Source organism: Ips typographus, linkage group LG16, assembly GCF_016097725.1.
Source record: "Ips typographus isolate SLU linkage group LG16, UJ_Ityp_2.0, whole genome shotgun sequence".
Lineage (NCBI taxonomy): Eukaryota > Metazoa > Arthropoda > Insecta > Coleoptera > Curculionidae > Ips > Ips typographus.
The window spans coordinates 7,806,088-7,822,637 of NC_138437.1; the positions used below are offsets into that span (position 1 = coordinate 7,806,088).

Genomic DNA, 16,550 nt, shown 5'->3' on the forward strand with positions numbered 1-16,550 from the left:
ATTGCTCCATTTACTTTACACTGGTACAGATGGAGCTGTTATAGTGGTAATGTATACACTGCAAAAAGAACTGAAAATCACATGCTAACCAATCAAAATACTGAATGCCGGTTCAATTGACCAATGACTATTCAGGTATTATGATAAACTTTGGTTAAAGGTCAGTGTTAGTGTAAAGGCGCCTTAAAAATTGAAACTCAAAATGTCAAACACCATAACATAACCTCAAAATAAAAATAAAAATATGAATGTGGCCTGGATAAACTAAAAATAGCAGTTTTGAGTGATTTTTAATTGGTTCTTGAAATGTTACCAAAGTATAAATTTATCCTTGTCGATATTACGTTCTTGGCTAAGTGTTTACAAAGCGATACATTGGTACAAAACTTTATAATCCCTCTCATGTAATTCAAAGTTCAAGAACAAGATGCCTGGAAAAGTTAAGGTAAAAATCATTTCTGGTAAGAATTTACCGGTGATGGACAGGTCCAGCGACACCACGGACGCTTATGTTGAAATAAAACTTGGTAACACAACATATAAAACTGATGTTTGCAGAAGAACTTTGAATCCACAATGGAATACTGACTGGTACCGCTTTGAGGTATTGAAAGTATATGTGTTAAATGTTTAGGAAGTGGTTCTAATTTATTTTGAAGGTTGATGATTCTGAACTACAAGATGAGCCTTTACAAATAAGACTAATGGACCATGACACATACTCAGCAAATGATGCTATAGGAAAAGTGTATTTAAATTTAAATCCTTTGCTTCTACCTGTAGCTGGACAATTAGCTGTTGGTGATAATAATCCCCATCATGAAATATCTGGGTGGATACCTGTGTATGATACTATGCATGGAATAAGAGGAGAAGTTAATGTTACTGTCAAAGTTGAACTCTTCTCAGATTTTAACAGATTCAGACAATCATCTTGTGGAGTGCACTTTTTTTATTGTAAGTGTGTTCCTTTATTAGTAAATTATTGATAAAATCATATTCAACCAGCTCCAACAATACCTCAAGGATTTGAAGCTAGTATTATAAATGGATTTGTTGAGGAACTCATTGTAGATGATGATCCTGAATACCAATGGATAGACAAAATCCGGACTCCAAGAGCTTCTAATGAGGCTAGGCAAACATTATTTTTCAAATTGTCTGGAGAACTACAGAGAAAAATTGGTTTGTCATTTTGGTCGGCAGTTTAGTTTTAGTAGTGTTGTCAATTTCTATTTAAGGTGTTAAAGCCCTAGCTTTAGGGGGAAATGCTGTTATTGGTTATAGACAATGCTTTGATTTGGAGGGGGAGTCAGGCATTGTGGCTAGAGGTATAGGGACTGCAGTACACTTAATAAAAGCCCATAATTCACATCATGCTGTGTCAGAGACTAAGGATGAGTAAGCATTGACTTTCTTTTGGGTGAAGAGGTGCATTTGTTTTTTTAACATGGTTTTTGTTTTAAATTTTGTGTGTTTATGTATTTTGATTACTTAATTTGTGAAGTATTAGAAGAGGGGTCAACCACTACACTCTATTTTGGAAATTCACTTAAGGTTCCAGCATGTTTCTTTGTCTCAAAATTATTATATGTATATTGGTGTATGACATTAGTGCATTTTAGGGTCATTTTTGGTTTTATCAGGTGAGTAGTGACTGCCAAGTGTACTAATGACTGAAACAAGCAATTAAACCTAAAGTTTTAAGATATTAAGCTTGAACACATAGTTTCCTGCTTAGTGGTTGATCCCTCAGTATTAAGTACCTTAACTGTAATTTAATATTAAATTTTACATGCAGGGTCATAGAAAATTACCTAAAATTTATTGGTGATGGAAAGAGCTTTAGCTTATGCTCATCACCACTTCCTCACAAAATTCATTTTCCTATTGCCTTACCAGCTTCCTCAAATCAGCTAGATTTTACTCCAACAAAGAGTGCATTAAAGCATAAACATCTTATAGATAACAGCATTATGTTCCCCTCAATTTCAAACCCTAATTTATGTGACAAGTCAAATATCAAAATACTGCTTAGCCAAGAAGAAAGTAGAGGTCTTTCTGCCATGACCAAAAGGTTTCAAAAATTTAAGCACTCTCAGAAATCCCTCTCAAAGAAAATGAATGCTTTAAAAGCTAAATTGAATGATAGCATTGAAGAAAGTGATGAAGGACAAAGAAGCATTGATAGGAGAAAGATTTTTAAGAGAACTTCCAGTGATTCAAGTGCTATGGCGGAGATTTTAGCCAGGTCCGTAATGAAAGCTACAACAAGCTTGAGCTGTATTTTAGAAGATCCTCATGATACTAAAGATGATACTAGAGATGTGTTATTGCCTGTAGAACAATTAATAATTCAAGCAGAGTCTGAAGAAGTTGTTAGTGATGCATTGTCATATTCTAGTAGTGATAATGACACAAGTAGCAGTGATTCAGATTATGATTACAGAGATTTTAGCAGCAGGAATAATGATATTGAAACTATAAGTAGTATTATAAGTAATGTGGAAAAACTGCAAAGGAGTTTGTCTAATAATAAACTGCACAAGCAGTATTCTCTACCAGCCATCCCCACTAGAGGTTTTTCTCTTAATAGTCTTGACAGTTTAACTGAACTGGATGATTCTGGAGAGACTATCAATTTTAATATGCCACTTGATAAAAAAGTCTTGGAAGAAGAAACTGCTAATAAAACTAACAATAAGCCACTTTTAAGCAGACCTAAGCTAGAACGTCACAATGAAATTGACGTTCCTGACAGCTTCATAGAATCGGAAAACAATACGGAAACTAGAAAATTGGAAAAAGTTGAAACTCCTGTTGGAGATGGTAAATGGAAATTTCCAAGTAATTTTTCACTCAAAAGTCAGACACATCCAACTCATCCAAGCATTTTAAACACCGCATTAAAAACTATGCTTTTTGAAAGAGCTAATTTATTAGGTACACCCACAAATGAAAACAAATTTAATTTTCCTGAAGTGCCAGCTGACCATAAAGTACCATCGTCAAACGAGTCTAAAGGTATAGTTCAAACTGCTTTACAGACAATGCTAATTGAGAGAGCTGATCTTCTTGGTACTGAAAGTTTAACTTCAAATGTGTCCGCTCCAGAATGTTCTAATTATCAAAAACCTTTAAGCTTGTCTGAGCCCAATACCGCCACCATATATTCACAGCAACATTCAATCTCAGATAATATTGATGATCCTAGAATGCTTGCATCAATCAGTTTGGAAAAAGTTAATATAAAACCGAATAAAATGGTTAAAACTGCAATGCAAACTATGCTTTTGGAGAAGTTTAATATGTTGGGTACTTACACACCACCTACATCCCCAAAACTGATTTCTGAAGAACCACAATCACCTAGACCTAGAGCTTTCACATTTAACGAGCCTAGGACAAAGGTTGTTCCCAAATCAGCTAGTTCAATATCACTTGGTGATGAAGAGAAGCCCAAAGAAACTGTTTTAGGAATGCCTTTCGTATCTTTATCATCCTTAAAGTCAGAACAAGAACGACTAAATCTACAGCGTAGCTTTTTGTCTGATAGTCAAATACATCAGCCCGCTCTAGAGATTCTACACGAAAAGGAAACTGCTAAACACAGATTATTGAAATTCCTCCATGCTAGTGGTAAAGGAGGAAATATGTTTCATAAATTCCGAAGGGCCAGTAAAAAAAGCCTACCCGACGACATCCACAAAGAATATCACCTCCAAAACAAACTTTTAAGAATGTTTCACCCAAAACACGAGGACAAGTCTCTTAAAGATGAAGAAACACAAACCTCAAATCAAACCTTGACTAACATAAAACCCGAACTCTTTCCTAACAGTGTCTCAAAAACTAAAATATGCATCACCCCTCCAAAGCCACCTAGCCCTACTGACTTAGCTTCAGGTGACTTTCTCGCTCACAGCAAAACTAAATCTGCATGCCTAACACTCCATTCATCACCTGCTCAAGAAAGGCAAGACGACAATACCGCCGATAACAAACCACAACACAGTCCAGAGCCTGGAAGACGAATACCACATTCTCCTGTTAAAGTCAATTATATGGTACCAATGCATAGACGATCTTCGGATTCAGATTTGAGTATTACACCGAAAGGCAAGTATTAAGTTTGTTTTTCTGGTGTAGTGGTCAAAGTCAGTAAAAGGGTTTTTTGTTAGTTTTATTATGAAACTTTATCATTATAACAATAACTAACATTTTTATATTTTATTGAACTCGCACTTTTTAACATGAGATGAAGTAAATGGTGCTTATGGTTAAACATTTCTACAAAAAACAACCTTTATTAATAAAGCTAATGAAGTTCTATAGGAGCAACATTTACTTCAAATTAATTTGTTCCATCAATCAGAAATATTTAGCCCTGAATTAACCTGTGTTACATTTTTTGAATTCAACTTTAGGATTGTATCGGTTGTTTAGAAAAAGTGAGTATTCATTTACTGGTACTCCTGTATCCTGTTCCATATTATGTTCACTAATTGATGTTCCATTTCTAACTTTGTCTGGTTGTCTTTATCTGTTGTATATTATGCTTCTTCACAGAAACAATTATGCAACTAAAAAAAGTTTTGCAACAGACGTACTCAATTTGCATGACATTATACTTAGCTAAGAGTCTGTATACTTAGTGTGCGTGTGTGTTGTGTCTCTAAATTTGGATGTACCGAATTCTCCCATGTCAATATCTTTGATGTTGTAGAGTACACCTAATGAACGTTTGTAGAGTTTATAAATGTATTTACGCTGTTGTTTCTTGATTTATTTATTAATAATTGTATCAACCACCACCTCTATGTTTCCTGATACAATTCCCTAGACATAAAAAAATGGAACCATTATACCTAGTACTCTACCAAAAATGCTTTTGGTATCAAATTATCAAAAATTCCGTTTCCATTGTATACAGGAAACAGTTTTACCGGAAGTGAGAAATCAATGGGCAATGCGGCTTCCTACTTAACGAGAACTAGCTATATCAGAAGAGGGCAGATTAACCAGGAACATTTCGATATGTTAGAGTACCCGTTTTTAACAATGACAATGTTTCCTCCAAGGTTTATAACTCAAATTGGTAAGTTTATAGTCATCATCCAGACTTTATACTATTGAAACATTATTTTAGGTGGGTCTGTAAGTGCCAGGTCGGTGAAACTTTTAGAAAGAATTTTGAACGTTGACGAACCAGAATCTAGGGACATGTGGTGGTCGGAAATACGTATGGAAATTCGCTCTCATGCTAGAAGTTTGAATTGCAACGCCGTTTTGGGTTATACTGAGTTAACAACTATTTGGTAACTTTCTCTATATCCAATTTACTTTCTTGCAAAATTTGTCATTTTCACGTATCTCTTATCGGGATCATTATTACCAATTTCCGCCCCTGCACAAAGTTTTTGGTGAACTTATTTCAATATCAAGAGTGAACTTAAATTTATTAAGAAATTTAATCATAATAAGTCCACTGAAGCTAGAGCAGCTGGTTTATGTAAGACAGCAAAATAAATGGGTTGTTTGTCTTTTCAGCGAAAATGTATGCGTGTTAAGCGCTTGTGGTACAGCAGCTGTAATAGGTTTTAACACTTCAAGTGTAGAGGAAGATAACTCCAATGTACAGCTTGTTTATAAAAGTGGTGAACGTGACAAATATGTGGTAGGACTGAATAGTAGTAAAGGTGTTTAGAAAAGTTAGAAAGAAGATTTAATTGCAGAACGGCCATTTTAGGACAACACAGGAAAGCCCTGATCATAGGTCTCACTCATATTCATGCAGTATTACACATTTACCTTATGACGACAAAACGGTGCCTCTTAAAGCTAAAGTCAGCAGATGTCCTATGTGTTTGTAAGTTACACTTAACCAAACAAATTGTGCTGTGATTTGGTTGGTTCAATTTATAGTAAAGGAAAAGTACCTGAGGTACTCATATCCACTATTGAACCTCCCGAGTCGATTCCCACTATTGGTAGAGGGTGTTTTATTGAGTCACATGTGTCAAGGACATTAAAAGACGTCCGGGGTGAAACTATAGCCAAAGATATTTCTGATGGATTGCCTTTTCTTGAATATGAACTACATCGGCTATTGGTTAATAAAATGAAAATCAAAGGGATGAACGCAATTTTCAGCCTTAAAATTCGCATAAGTGTGGGGGAGAAAATGTTAGTGGGGGTTGCAACCGGCACTGCAGTCTACTTATCAAGTCTGCCATCGCCCGATTTGCCAGTTTTGGTGACTGGCAAGGTTTCCGACGAAAAGGCTGTAGCAGATTTACAAGAAGCCTTGGTGCAGACTGTACAAAAAAATAGAGAGATTTATCAGATCAAAGATGAATTTCCCCAGCAAAAATGTGTGTCTGACGAGGATTCTGATGAAGAACAAGCATCTTTGGATATATCTTGTGGCAATAAGGACTGTTGCGTTTTAGAAGTAATTTCAGTTATATCCCAACCTAAATTCCTATACACCTGAATTGATTTATAGATGGATGATCCTGAAGATGCTGAAGTTTTGCGACTGCTCATGCAAGAGAAGATTCCTGACGGGTTCCACGTAGTGAGCACCGAATCGGTACCTGGTCTTGAAGATTTTGAAGTTGTGAAAAATCTTCAAATGTTTACGCAAATATACAGAGCGAAACTAAATCCTCCTTACAATTTGCAAAAACACTTCGTTCGGCTATTGCAAAGTATTTACTTTAAGCTACGTAGGATGGTACCTTGCGCTCTGTGCGATTTGCAGTTCAGAATTGACGTACCTGAACCAGATGAAATTCAGTTGTCTGTTATAGGCATGGCTTTGGGTTTAGGGAAGAAGACCAAAAAGAAATCTCTAATTGCAAATAAGAAAACAGGTTTGTTGTTGTTAACTTGCCGAGTTTGAATTCCGACAAGGTTTTTGTTTTCAGAAGAAGATTTGATTTTTAAGCTGGATGAAGACCACTCTTTTGAAAGTACGGCTTCTTTGAGTAAATCAAACCCGTCGAGTTTAAAATACCGAAGCAATCGTTCACCACTCAAATACAGACCACAATCACTAAAACAGCGACATGTATTTATTATTCCATCCTAATAATTTCGTGTCCAAAAACTAATTCCTTGTAGATACCTTATAACGAACGCCATGGGGTAGATATAACCCCATTGAGTTATGTGCCTGGAGGAAACATAGAGCAATATTTGGGCAATCTAAACTTTTTCTTTGTTAGAGAAACGACATCAATTAGAGAGGTTTTTTATTGCAGTTAATCTGTGGAAAGTATGCTAATTTGATCCTTTTTTAGGAAGGAGGTTTAAGCGGTTTTGTACATAGTTTTATTACCGAAGTTTTAGCAATAGTAAGATCACACGTTACCGCTTTAGGAGGAAATGCTTTGGTGGCATTTTTTATGACTGAATGTATACTCAATCATAATCTACATAAAAACCAAGTAAGTTTTTAGTAATATGTATTGTAATTGATATTCTGTACGTGTTAATTATTTATTTAGAGAAAAATGTAAAATTATATTTTTTGTCTGAACTGAGTTCAGGAATTCCTTAGCTATGGACTTAGTTTAGACAAACTAAAGTTGTAATCTAAATTTTTTAAATTTCACAAGTAACTTTACCAGGTAAGTAAATTGTTTCGCCCCTGCTAAATAAAACTATGTACATCCATAAAACTTCGACGACGTCAAAACTTCAACCCCTATTTAACCTTAAAAGGTAAATTAATAAATATGATGCAAGGCACGTAATAATGATTTTCTAAAATGTAGCAGATGAGGCGACAAGAAGGGGTGCACTTTAAGAAAATTGTTTTCGTAACGTTAAAAGTACATTACAAAAATGAGGGTTTGTGATCTGGTCAAATTAAATAATGTTTAATACAATTAAATTTTCACCTTCGTGTAAAAATAAAGTTTTACATTTTTTTATGGTCAAACTTGAAATGGTTTGAACAGTAGGCGAGCAAAGTTTCCTAATCTACTTTCATTCACACATTAGACTATATATGGATATATTTCGTACAGAAAACCAAAATGTTTATAGCACCTTTATAACGGAGATTATTCTAGTTATTAGCCTTTTATTTAAACACATTCCTCTTTCAGTAAAATTACTGGTTTTACGTGCGTTTTTTTTTATAAATGTCACTATAGAGTCGGAAAAACATTTTCAACATTTTAATTGACGACATTAAATCCACACGTTGACCTTTTTACGGATGAATTTTCCTGTAAAATTTTATTAACTACGGAACGTGGGGTATTAAACGACTCCCTAATAATCTATTGGTAGTTTTGTACGCATGAATTAGTGCTAATGCAATAATTTTTAGAAAATTTACTGCCTTGATCCAACCTTTAGTTTTCCATAATGAAGTGTAGAATCTGTTTACATTAGTAAAAAGTAGCAGTTTAGAAGTAAAGGAAAAATAGTTTACACAAACCAAAACTGTATTTTTTGCTGTTATGTTTATTTCTGGCATTTTATACAATTTTATTGTTTCCAAGGATAATATAATATAGAGATCGGTTTTCCAAGATTTAACAAATAAATAAGGTTATACGCGCAATTCATTTACTACTAACCAAATTACCTCTATTGTTTGTCCCACTAAAAATCTGAAAGGCCAGTCAGAAACAGAGGAAGTCGTTTATTTTTAAATGTCCCAGTTGTAAAAGTAATTCCATATTTTTTAATTAACGTATTCCCTATTTTGTCCGCCCTATTCTCTAGGGATTGGCAAAAAGAAGCAAATTAAGTTTGAGCAACACGTTTTTGTGACATTTATATGTAATTGGGTACCTGTTAACTTTGTTTTCGTTTTTCTGCTTGAGGTTTAGTTAATAATAAAATAGGTTATTCCTGGTGATCTCCAAAAGAAAATAACACGACGTTTTGTGTATTTTTAGGGTCAATGTTTGATTAACGTCGGAGGCGACGTGGTTTCTGTGTCGTACTTTAAGGATGAGGCATAGTACAAGGGAGCAGCTTAAACACGCGGCTTAGTTTCAATTCAAAACAGCATTGACTGATATTTTTTTGCATATTTACGCTCTCTTACTATCATATGTGGTCTTCCAATTTAATTATTTAACTTTGCTCAATCTGTTGTGGATCTCGATAAAGCAATAACCACTTGCAGTTTTTGCTTGATGTTGCTTACAGTTGATCATATTTGACAAGTAATTAGTGAAAATTCTTTACACAACAAACATGTTGAATTAAATAAAGTATTTCTTTCAATGCATGTGCTTAACAATCACTTCAAAGTTATTGCTTACCATTTTAAAGTGTTTTTTGCTAAAGTGAGTTTGGTTTCCTTATAACATGCTTTTGACACTCAATACCTACACGTATGTATACGTAAAACCTTTGTAATATAATACCAGAATTGTAAGTAACATAAAGATGCCTTTAGGTGTGAGCAATAAATATCGTTTGTATCAAGTATTACGTTTCATATTATTATATGTATTTCTTTTGGTTGTGAATCCTATTATATCTGCGTTTTTTTTTGTTATTCCCATTTGGGAATTTGATGTACTGTATTACACAGAGATATTCTTTTAATAAACAGCTGTTTGAAGCACCTGTTGTTTCTTTTTAGACTTTGTAAAAAGAACACCAAAGCCACATTTGGAAATATATATTTATTATCATAATAAATTACATTAAGTGAATTTTGTTGAACATAACACAATATAGTTAGATGCTTGTCTAATTTATTGATATTATAGTCACAATACTGATAACAGAGGTCTATTACAATCAAAAGTCACAAATTGCATATTTAACATGTGAGAAGCTAATCTGTCAATATAAAATCAAACAACCTGTTTTCTTATCATATTGCATTAGTTAAGCCGATAGTTGTCGTTTACAGTCCATATCTTCTTCCAAATCTCAAGAAAATGTGGTCAACGTCTTGTCTTTTGGCGTTCAAATTGGTATTCCTTTCGTCAACACCTCTTCCTGCATCTGTAACATTATTAAATTTTGCTGTAAACAAAATAAAAATGGTTTTATTGTCCGGAAAATCATACTATAGAAAATTTGAACGTTTTACGGTAAACTTAACTGGTTTTTATTTACTTTACTATTCAAATAAATTCATGTAGTGTATTTGCGTTTATTTTAATTCCCTTTATTTTGATACAACCATTATTATAAGCTTTGGGAAAAAGATCTCTTTTTACTTTTTCTGTTCATTCCACTCAAATAAAATGAACTTGGCAATTTCAATTACACATCTGAAAAGCTCAAAGGTACATACAACTTGTTTACCCAACCATAGCGGACATTTAATTAATTGCGTTTAGACTTGTTGCAAAAATATTTCTTGAAAGTGTAGGTATTACAAAAATTACTTACATCCTTCGTTTTGGGGTGAAGAGTCTTGAAGGGCTTGCTCTATGGCGAAGCATAGCTGACTGATTTTAGGATTGATTTCTTGTTGATAGTTATTGGGTGGGCAACTTATAACCGAAGCTGAAGACATAGAATAGAAGAAAACCAGGATAACCATGCCGAAAAGGAAGCACACCACAGATTGCTGCATCTTGGTTTAGTCTGGAATACAATTTTTTTTAATAATGTTCAAATTTTTGTTTCTATTAAACAAACTTTTTTTGCGTTTTAGAACAGAGAAAAACCAAATCACTGATTCACTATTAACGTTTAGTCACTGAAAACTCGAATAGGAGTTGTAGTTAACACCAAAAGCAAAATGTTGCTAACTCTGAGTTCAAAAATGTCCGTTAAGGGTTTATATAGCAACTCTGGAGGTTTGGCTTGCGCACGTCAGCAGCTTTTTCCGATTCCTATATTCGCGTACGCTTTTTATTAATGAATTTGTTTGTTCAGACAAATTTGTCTTCATACTTTAGACGCTCTTAAAACATTTCATGTTGGCAAAATGCAATAGTCAAACGTAATTTATTCTAATATACACCCCACAAACCGCCATCTCCCCTAATCACTTTAAAAATTCCGCCTACCCTAAAAAAAGTTTTCGGAGACTGTTGTATCAATTTCTCCCTTAAACAGGAAGGTTGGTCAATAATATAGAAAGTAATGTATCCCTTGAACCCTGTTTTAAACTACGTGGAAAACAAGGATTGAATTTTAAACTTCTCAATTAACGTTACTTTTCGCCCACGGGGGTGGTGACGTAGTTTGTTCGCACCCCATGATTGTTTTTAGGGGGTGATTTTTTACAATCTTATTTAGTAGGATTTTGTGTGTTTAATTAATTTATTATTGCACTTTACGAGTGAAAAATTGTAGATTGGACAGGTAAGTTTAACTGAAGAATGATCAAATTGATTATTTTTATATTGCAATGTTTTTCACAATTTAACAAAGCTAAACGTTCCTGGTAATAATGAAGTATAAATTTAAGCGAAACTAGACATAATTTAATCTTAATGTTCGAATAAACCAATTTGATCACTAAAAGGGTCCATCAGCATAAGGAATAACTACAGTTTTAGTTGACATTAATTTAAAAAAGCACAATTATCTTAGAGTTCAAAACTGCTTGAAACAAATCACTAATGTAACATGTTTTGTCAAAATAATAGGTATGTATGATATGCACAAATAAACCTTTAATACAATGTCGAATTGGAATCTGTAATAATTATGGATATTGTTAACAAACAAAACTAAAAATGCAATATTGACGAATATTTGAAATATTTTCGGTTATTAGGTACAAAACAGATTGCATTATTGACCCAGATCTAAATTATGAAACTAGTAACGTTCCAATATTTGATTGTTCCATCAGTATTCCAGGTTTAATTTTCAATAAGGTACACATCATCTACGCATCGTTTGTTTTACATAGAGGCATGCTGAACTGGACTTCCTGCAAGGCTTGAAAATTACATCCAAATTAATGCTAGATTTTAAAAAGGATTTTCAATGGGTTGCGTATAAGGATGCTAATAATTTTCAGGTTTTTAAGACTTCACCGAAACAGAGAGAGCCAATTAGCATATAAATAAAGTTAGCTAGAGAATGTAGGAGCCAGCAGAAACAAAAGAATGTGGTAAAAATGCTTTTAGTCTCAAAGAGATGAGAAATGCGGATGGCATGTACAATCGACATATTAAAATAGATGTAGCTGGTACCTACTATTTTTGCTTTAGAAGTCTTTTTTGCTGACAACGTTAGAGTTTACTAATAGGGATGCTCCTTTGAGGCCAAGACAACATAAAAGACGATGCTATGTTAGGGAGAAAATTAAATAACATATTCGTGATGTAAAAATAACGAATCTTGTTTATAGTAAGTCATACACATATTTTGGTAAGATGCAGTTTCGGGTTTGAATGGAAACTGTAGCAGAAACTTTGTAAGAAGTTTGAATAGTAAAATGAGTGAGTTTTTTCTTGAAGTATGATTAGCCTCAACTTGAGACATAATAACAAAGTTGTTAGTCAAGAAAGTTGAAAAGTATTTCCTACAAACTTGTTTTCTTTAGAGATGAGTCGCAAGTGATTTAAGAACGTTTTACGTTTTGACTTCTTACATTGAACAAAAAAACTCCTTTATTTTACTGCAATAATAAAGTCCATAAAAACTTAAGTGGGATATTTGGGTCTATGCCGAGACTGCATGGGTGGTCGTAATAAATAAGTAATTAATCGGATTAAATAACGAATTTCAGACGATAAAGAACAAAGTACGCACTAATCAATTTATTACTTAAATCGCCCATGCGACACATAAAAAGCTGTTAGAAAAGCAATAAATATTAAAGACCACTCTGTAAGTAAATTCAAATATGTCATGCACCATGGGGCCATAGGATGTGACACTCAATTTCAATATTAATATAATCTGAAATCGATTTTGATAACACATACTTTTTTAAATTGCTATGAACACATTGTTGTTTGTGTAGAATCAATCTTAATTACCTATTTTCTAATCCAGATATATGTACAGAACTGATAATGATCCCATTAAGTTTGTTGATTTAAGCCACCGCAAAAAGGGTGTCATCCCATTTATTTGACACCCAGCGATAATGTCATTAACTTTCAAGCTAAAATAGACTTAAGCGGTAATTGTTACGCCGCAATTTCCTGCTACTTCACAACTTTAATTAATTAGTTTTATTTAACCTAATAATGGCTATATTGGGTTCGGTTAAAGATAAGGAAAACACAAGTTGTTAAGTTTAAATGAATGTGCTGAGTAAACGCCCGTTTTTTAATACACAGTAGTATTTCCTGTATTTTTATTTAGTATGACAAACTTATTGACGTATAAAGTTTACAGACCACAAGAATATAACGATATATTTTTCAAGTGGTATATCGTTTACTTTTACCCCCACTTGACCCTATGTGTATTCCTATTTGTCGAAACCACTGGAAATTCTACACTTACATCTTCGCTTTTCACATTTTCTACCGGTATTGTGTAGGTGGCAAAATATACGCGTATCCCTGACGCATACTATAATTCGATATTGTTACGGAATATACAAAGCTGAGACTTTTATAATAATACTATTTCTCTTGAGAAATTATGACAGTTATTCCCAAGGTGTGAGAGAATCAGACGCCACAAGTTTTACAAATTTTTTCCGGTTTGGAATTATTCGCAAGAATTTTTTGAGTTTTGATCTAATTTTTATGTGGTAGCTGTCTTTATAAGTAGAGAGATTGGTGCTTAGTCTATATATAGTGTCTATCTATATTAAAGGTCACACACATCATTAAATCCTTTAATTAACGCGTTGAACGAGATTAACAGCAAAATACATTGTATATATTTGCGTGTGGTCTCCGTTACCTTAACAAGTTAGATATAAAACAAATATATTTTTCCGCGCTCCTTGCAAAATTCTTAAAACGATCAAATGAAACCAAATCCGGAGGTTTCGCAGGACTACACGTTACCAGTAGATAAATGAAACGTTTTCTTTGTTTTGGCCTCAAAACGAGTTGTACATATGACCACCCACGTATAAGAACCAATTCTAAAAAATACATGTTACGGATGTGACTCGCGGCCATGTCGTGGAAAAAGGAACCGGTGTGAACATTTAATTGTGTTCAAGACAATAAACAACAATTATTTCTTAATAGACATTCAGATTCCCTTGCGTTGATCCCGAGGTATTTTATATTCAACTTGTGTCTCTTTCACCGCATTTGTAGCCTCTATTCCTTCCAGGCTCCTGTGCACCTTTCGTGACGTCGTTTTTCTTTTCATAGTTTTTAGTTGAAGATCTTTTTCACCTTGAACTACACCCCATTGTTATAATAAATAGAATTTACAAAAACTAACTTCTAGTGTCCCGTATCGGATTAACTCCAAACCACTTACATACATAATCAATTTCAAGCGTAGAAACCAAAAATAGCAATAAATCGATTGAAACTTTCCATAATCATCGCTAGAGTTTGCTGAAAGTTTCCAAATAACTGCCTAAAAGTTGATTACCGACTATTTGTCACAGTTGAAAGTAAAACTAATCTGTAGAAATAATAATTTTTGTTTGACTTATCTTTTATCGTTGGGTGGTCTCCGAAGATCGGTAAAGCTTTAAAACGGTCGTCAAGATTTTATTAAGAACATCATTTCAAGCCGGGGGTAAAAATTTGTTTGTTTGCTCGTTGTTTGTTTAGGTGGAAGAAAGTACAATGCTTTTAGGGTGGTCTAGAGGTCTGAGCAACATTGATTGCTCACCATATTAATTGGTGTACACACTGTATAGGTAAACTGTTACTTACGTCTGTATTTATTACGTCAAGAATTCATTATGTTTAGTCATGTTCATGCCAAATCACAACACATTTTTATTGAGCAAATTAACTGGCAAGGTTACGTCCGAAATTATTTTTTTATACAGTGTGTCCCAAATTTGTTCTACATGTATTGGGATCTCGGTAACCGTAAGAGCTACAGTCGGTTAAATGGTTTTAGAGAATTTTATGTGAAACTTATTTTCAGTTTTCAAATTACATTATCTTTCTCCGTTTTCCGGAAAATTTACTAACTAACATGATGACGTAATTAGAAAAAATCTATGGTCATTGGTTTCCGAGATATGGATGATAACTTAATTTTTGGAAAGTGCTTAAAAAATCCTTTTTAATAACGTACTTGATGATGGTATTATTTAGTTTCTAAAGGGCAGAAAAACGTTTTTTAAATTTTTGTTATAGTTGGCTTTGGGAAATGTCGCCGCCATTATGAAAAACAAATGACAATCAGTGTACTTTGTGCTGGTAATTTCTATACTACTATTGCAGTGTACTATAAATTTTTATAATTTACAAAATCGGAAAAATAAAATGTTCTATTTATTGATTCCATTACTTGATTTGTGTGTGAAGAATAAAGCTGGATTCATAGCAAGTAGTAAGAAGTAGCCTTCCGCAAATGTTTCAATTCATAGTTCGACGTTTTGACGTTAGTAAACTGACACAGATTATTTGACAGTTTATTTTTTTGTTTACAATATAAATTTGGTTAGAATTTTTTATTTCTGTTCTATTCATTGAATGTTTGCTCAATTTTACGGAAAATGGATTTTGTCGATGACTATTCTATCATAGTAGCTGCAAGTAATCCCCAGTGAAAACCAGAAAAATAAACCAGAAAGATCGGATACTTGACAAATGACAAAAATGAAAATGAAATGAAAATGATTCATTTCTTGCTGCTTACTGCTTGCGGTTCATGCGGCTTGCGCTTATTTGTCAAACTATGAATAAAAGGGCTACAAGTATATTGTTTATTTTTAATTCAGTTTACTGCTTACTTCTTACTTGTTGCGGATTTCAAACTATGAATTCAGCTTAATGTACAATTTGGCTGACTGGCACAAAGCACACTGATTGTCATTTGTTTTTCATAATGGCGGCGACATTTTCCAAGGCCTACTATAACTTTTCTGCCCTAAACTAAGTACATCATTGAAAAGGATTTTTTAGGCGCTTTCCAAAAAATATCTCTCGGAAACCAATGACGATAGGTGTTTTCAAATTACGTCATCGTATTCTACGTGTGCCTTAATGTCTTAGTTTTAAAACTCTCTTTGGATTTGTTAAAGAGCTGTAAGCAATAATTGTTTAAAATGCAGCCTCTGACGTTTTCCCAATTTTTCGGAAAAGGGAGAAAGATAATTTAATTTGGAAACCTGAAATAATATTCACATAAAATTCTCTAAAACTTTCCCCATTTAACCGACTCTGAAGCTCTTACAATTTGGGACACACTGTATATCCTCGAACAGGAAAACTAAGTTTATTTAAAATTGTATCCATCAGTTGTTTATTCAATCGCTTCAGAAGGTTTTAGTAGTACTCCCAAATACTCCCTATGTTTTCTAAGATAATACACACATTTCCTGGATAATGTTTTCGTTTCTATATTTGACTTTGTGTTTAAAAGTCTAAACAGGAATCCGGATTACCTACACGCAGCACCAATTCGCAAAAAAAACTTTCAATCAGCGTTTCACAGCCTAGAAAACTGCCTTCCCATAAATAAATTAATTATCGTTG

The 16,550-nt window shown here is 33.6% G+C and overlaps 2 protein-coding genes across 5 annotated transcripts; one reads left to right on the forward strand and one right to left on the reverse strand.

The window, feature by feature from the left end:
- The first annotated feature begins 150 nt into the window (after window positions 1-150).
- Window positions 151-9,604, forward strand: LOC145738687 (C2 domain-containing protein 5). Of its 2 annotated transcripts, none has more exons than XM_081993654.1 (15): window positions 151-604; window positions 660-957; window positions 1,009-1,185; window positions 1,242-1,401; window positions 1,802-4,119; window positions 4,934-5,098; window positions 5,150-5,318; window positions 5,551-5,677; window positions 5,736-5,869; window positions 5,926-6,454; window positions 6,509-6,878; window positions 6,936-7,075; window positions 7,129-7,254; window positions 7,308-7,454; window positions 8,925-9,604. In XM_081993654.1, exons 1-15 carry the CDS (start codon window positions 428-430, stop codon window positions 8,988-8,990), a joined length of 5,103 nt encoding a protein of 1,700 aa, XP_081849780.1. In that variant the 5' UTR covers window positions 151-427; the 3' UTR covers window positions 8,991-9,604. The 2 variants fall into 2 exon arrangements, with proteins under 2 accessions (XP_081849780.1, XP_081849779.1); XM_081993653.1 differs by having other exon boundaries at window positions 154-604; window positions 6,933-7,075.
- A 42-nt stretch (window positions 9,605-9,646) lies between these two features.
- Ms (neuropeptide receptor myosuppressin) lies at window positions 9,647-14,830 on the reverse strand. 3 transcript variants are annotated; one of them, XM_081993701.1, is made up of 3 exons: window positions 14,772-14,830; window positions 10,387-10,584; window positions 9,647-10,014 (listed from the first exon to the last, which is right to left on the reverse strand). In XM_081993701.1, the coding sequence occupies exons 2-3, from the start codon at window positions 10,571-10,573 to the stop codon at window positions 9,893-9,895; spliced, it is 309 nt and encodes a 102-aa protein (XP_081849827.1). In that variant the 5' UTR covers window positions 10,574-10,584; window positions 14,772-14,830; the 3' UTR covers window positions 9,647-9,892. The 3 variants fall into 3 exon arrangements, with proteins under 3 accessions (XP_081849827.1, XP_081849826.1, XP_081849828.1); XM_081993700.1 differs by lacking the exon at window positions 14,772-14,830 and adding an exon at window positions 10,639-10,796; XM_081993702.1 differs by lacking the exon at window positions 14,772-14,830 and adding an exon at window positions 10,639-10,795 and having other exon boundaries at window positions 9,647-9,993.
- Between the last annotated feature and the right edge of the window lie 1,720 nt (window positions 14,831-16,550).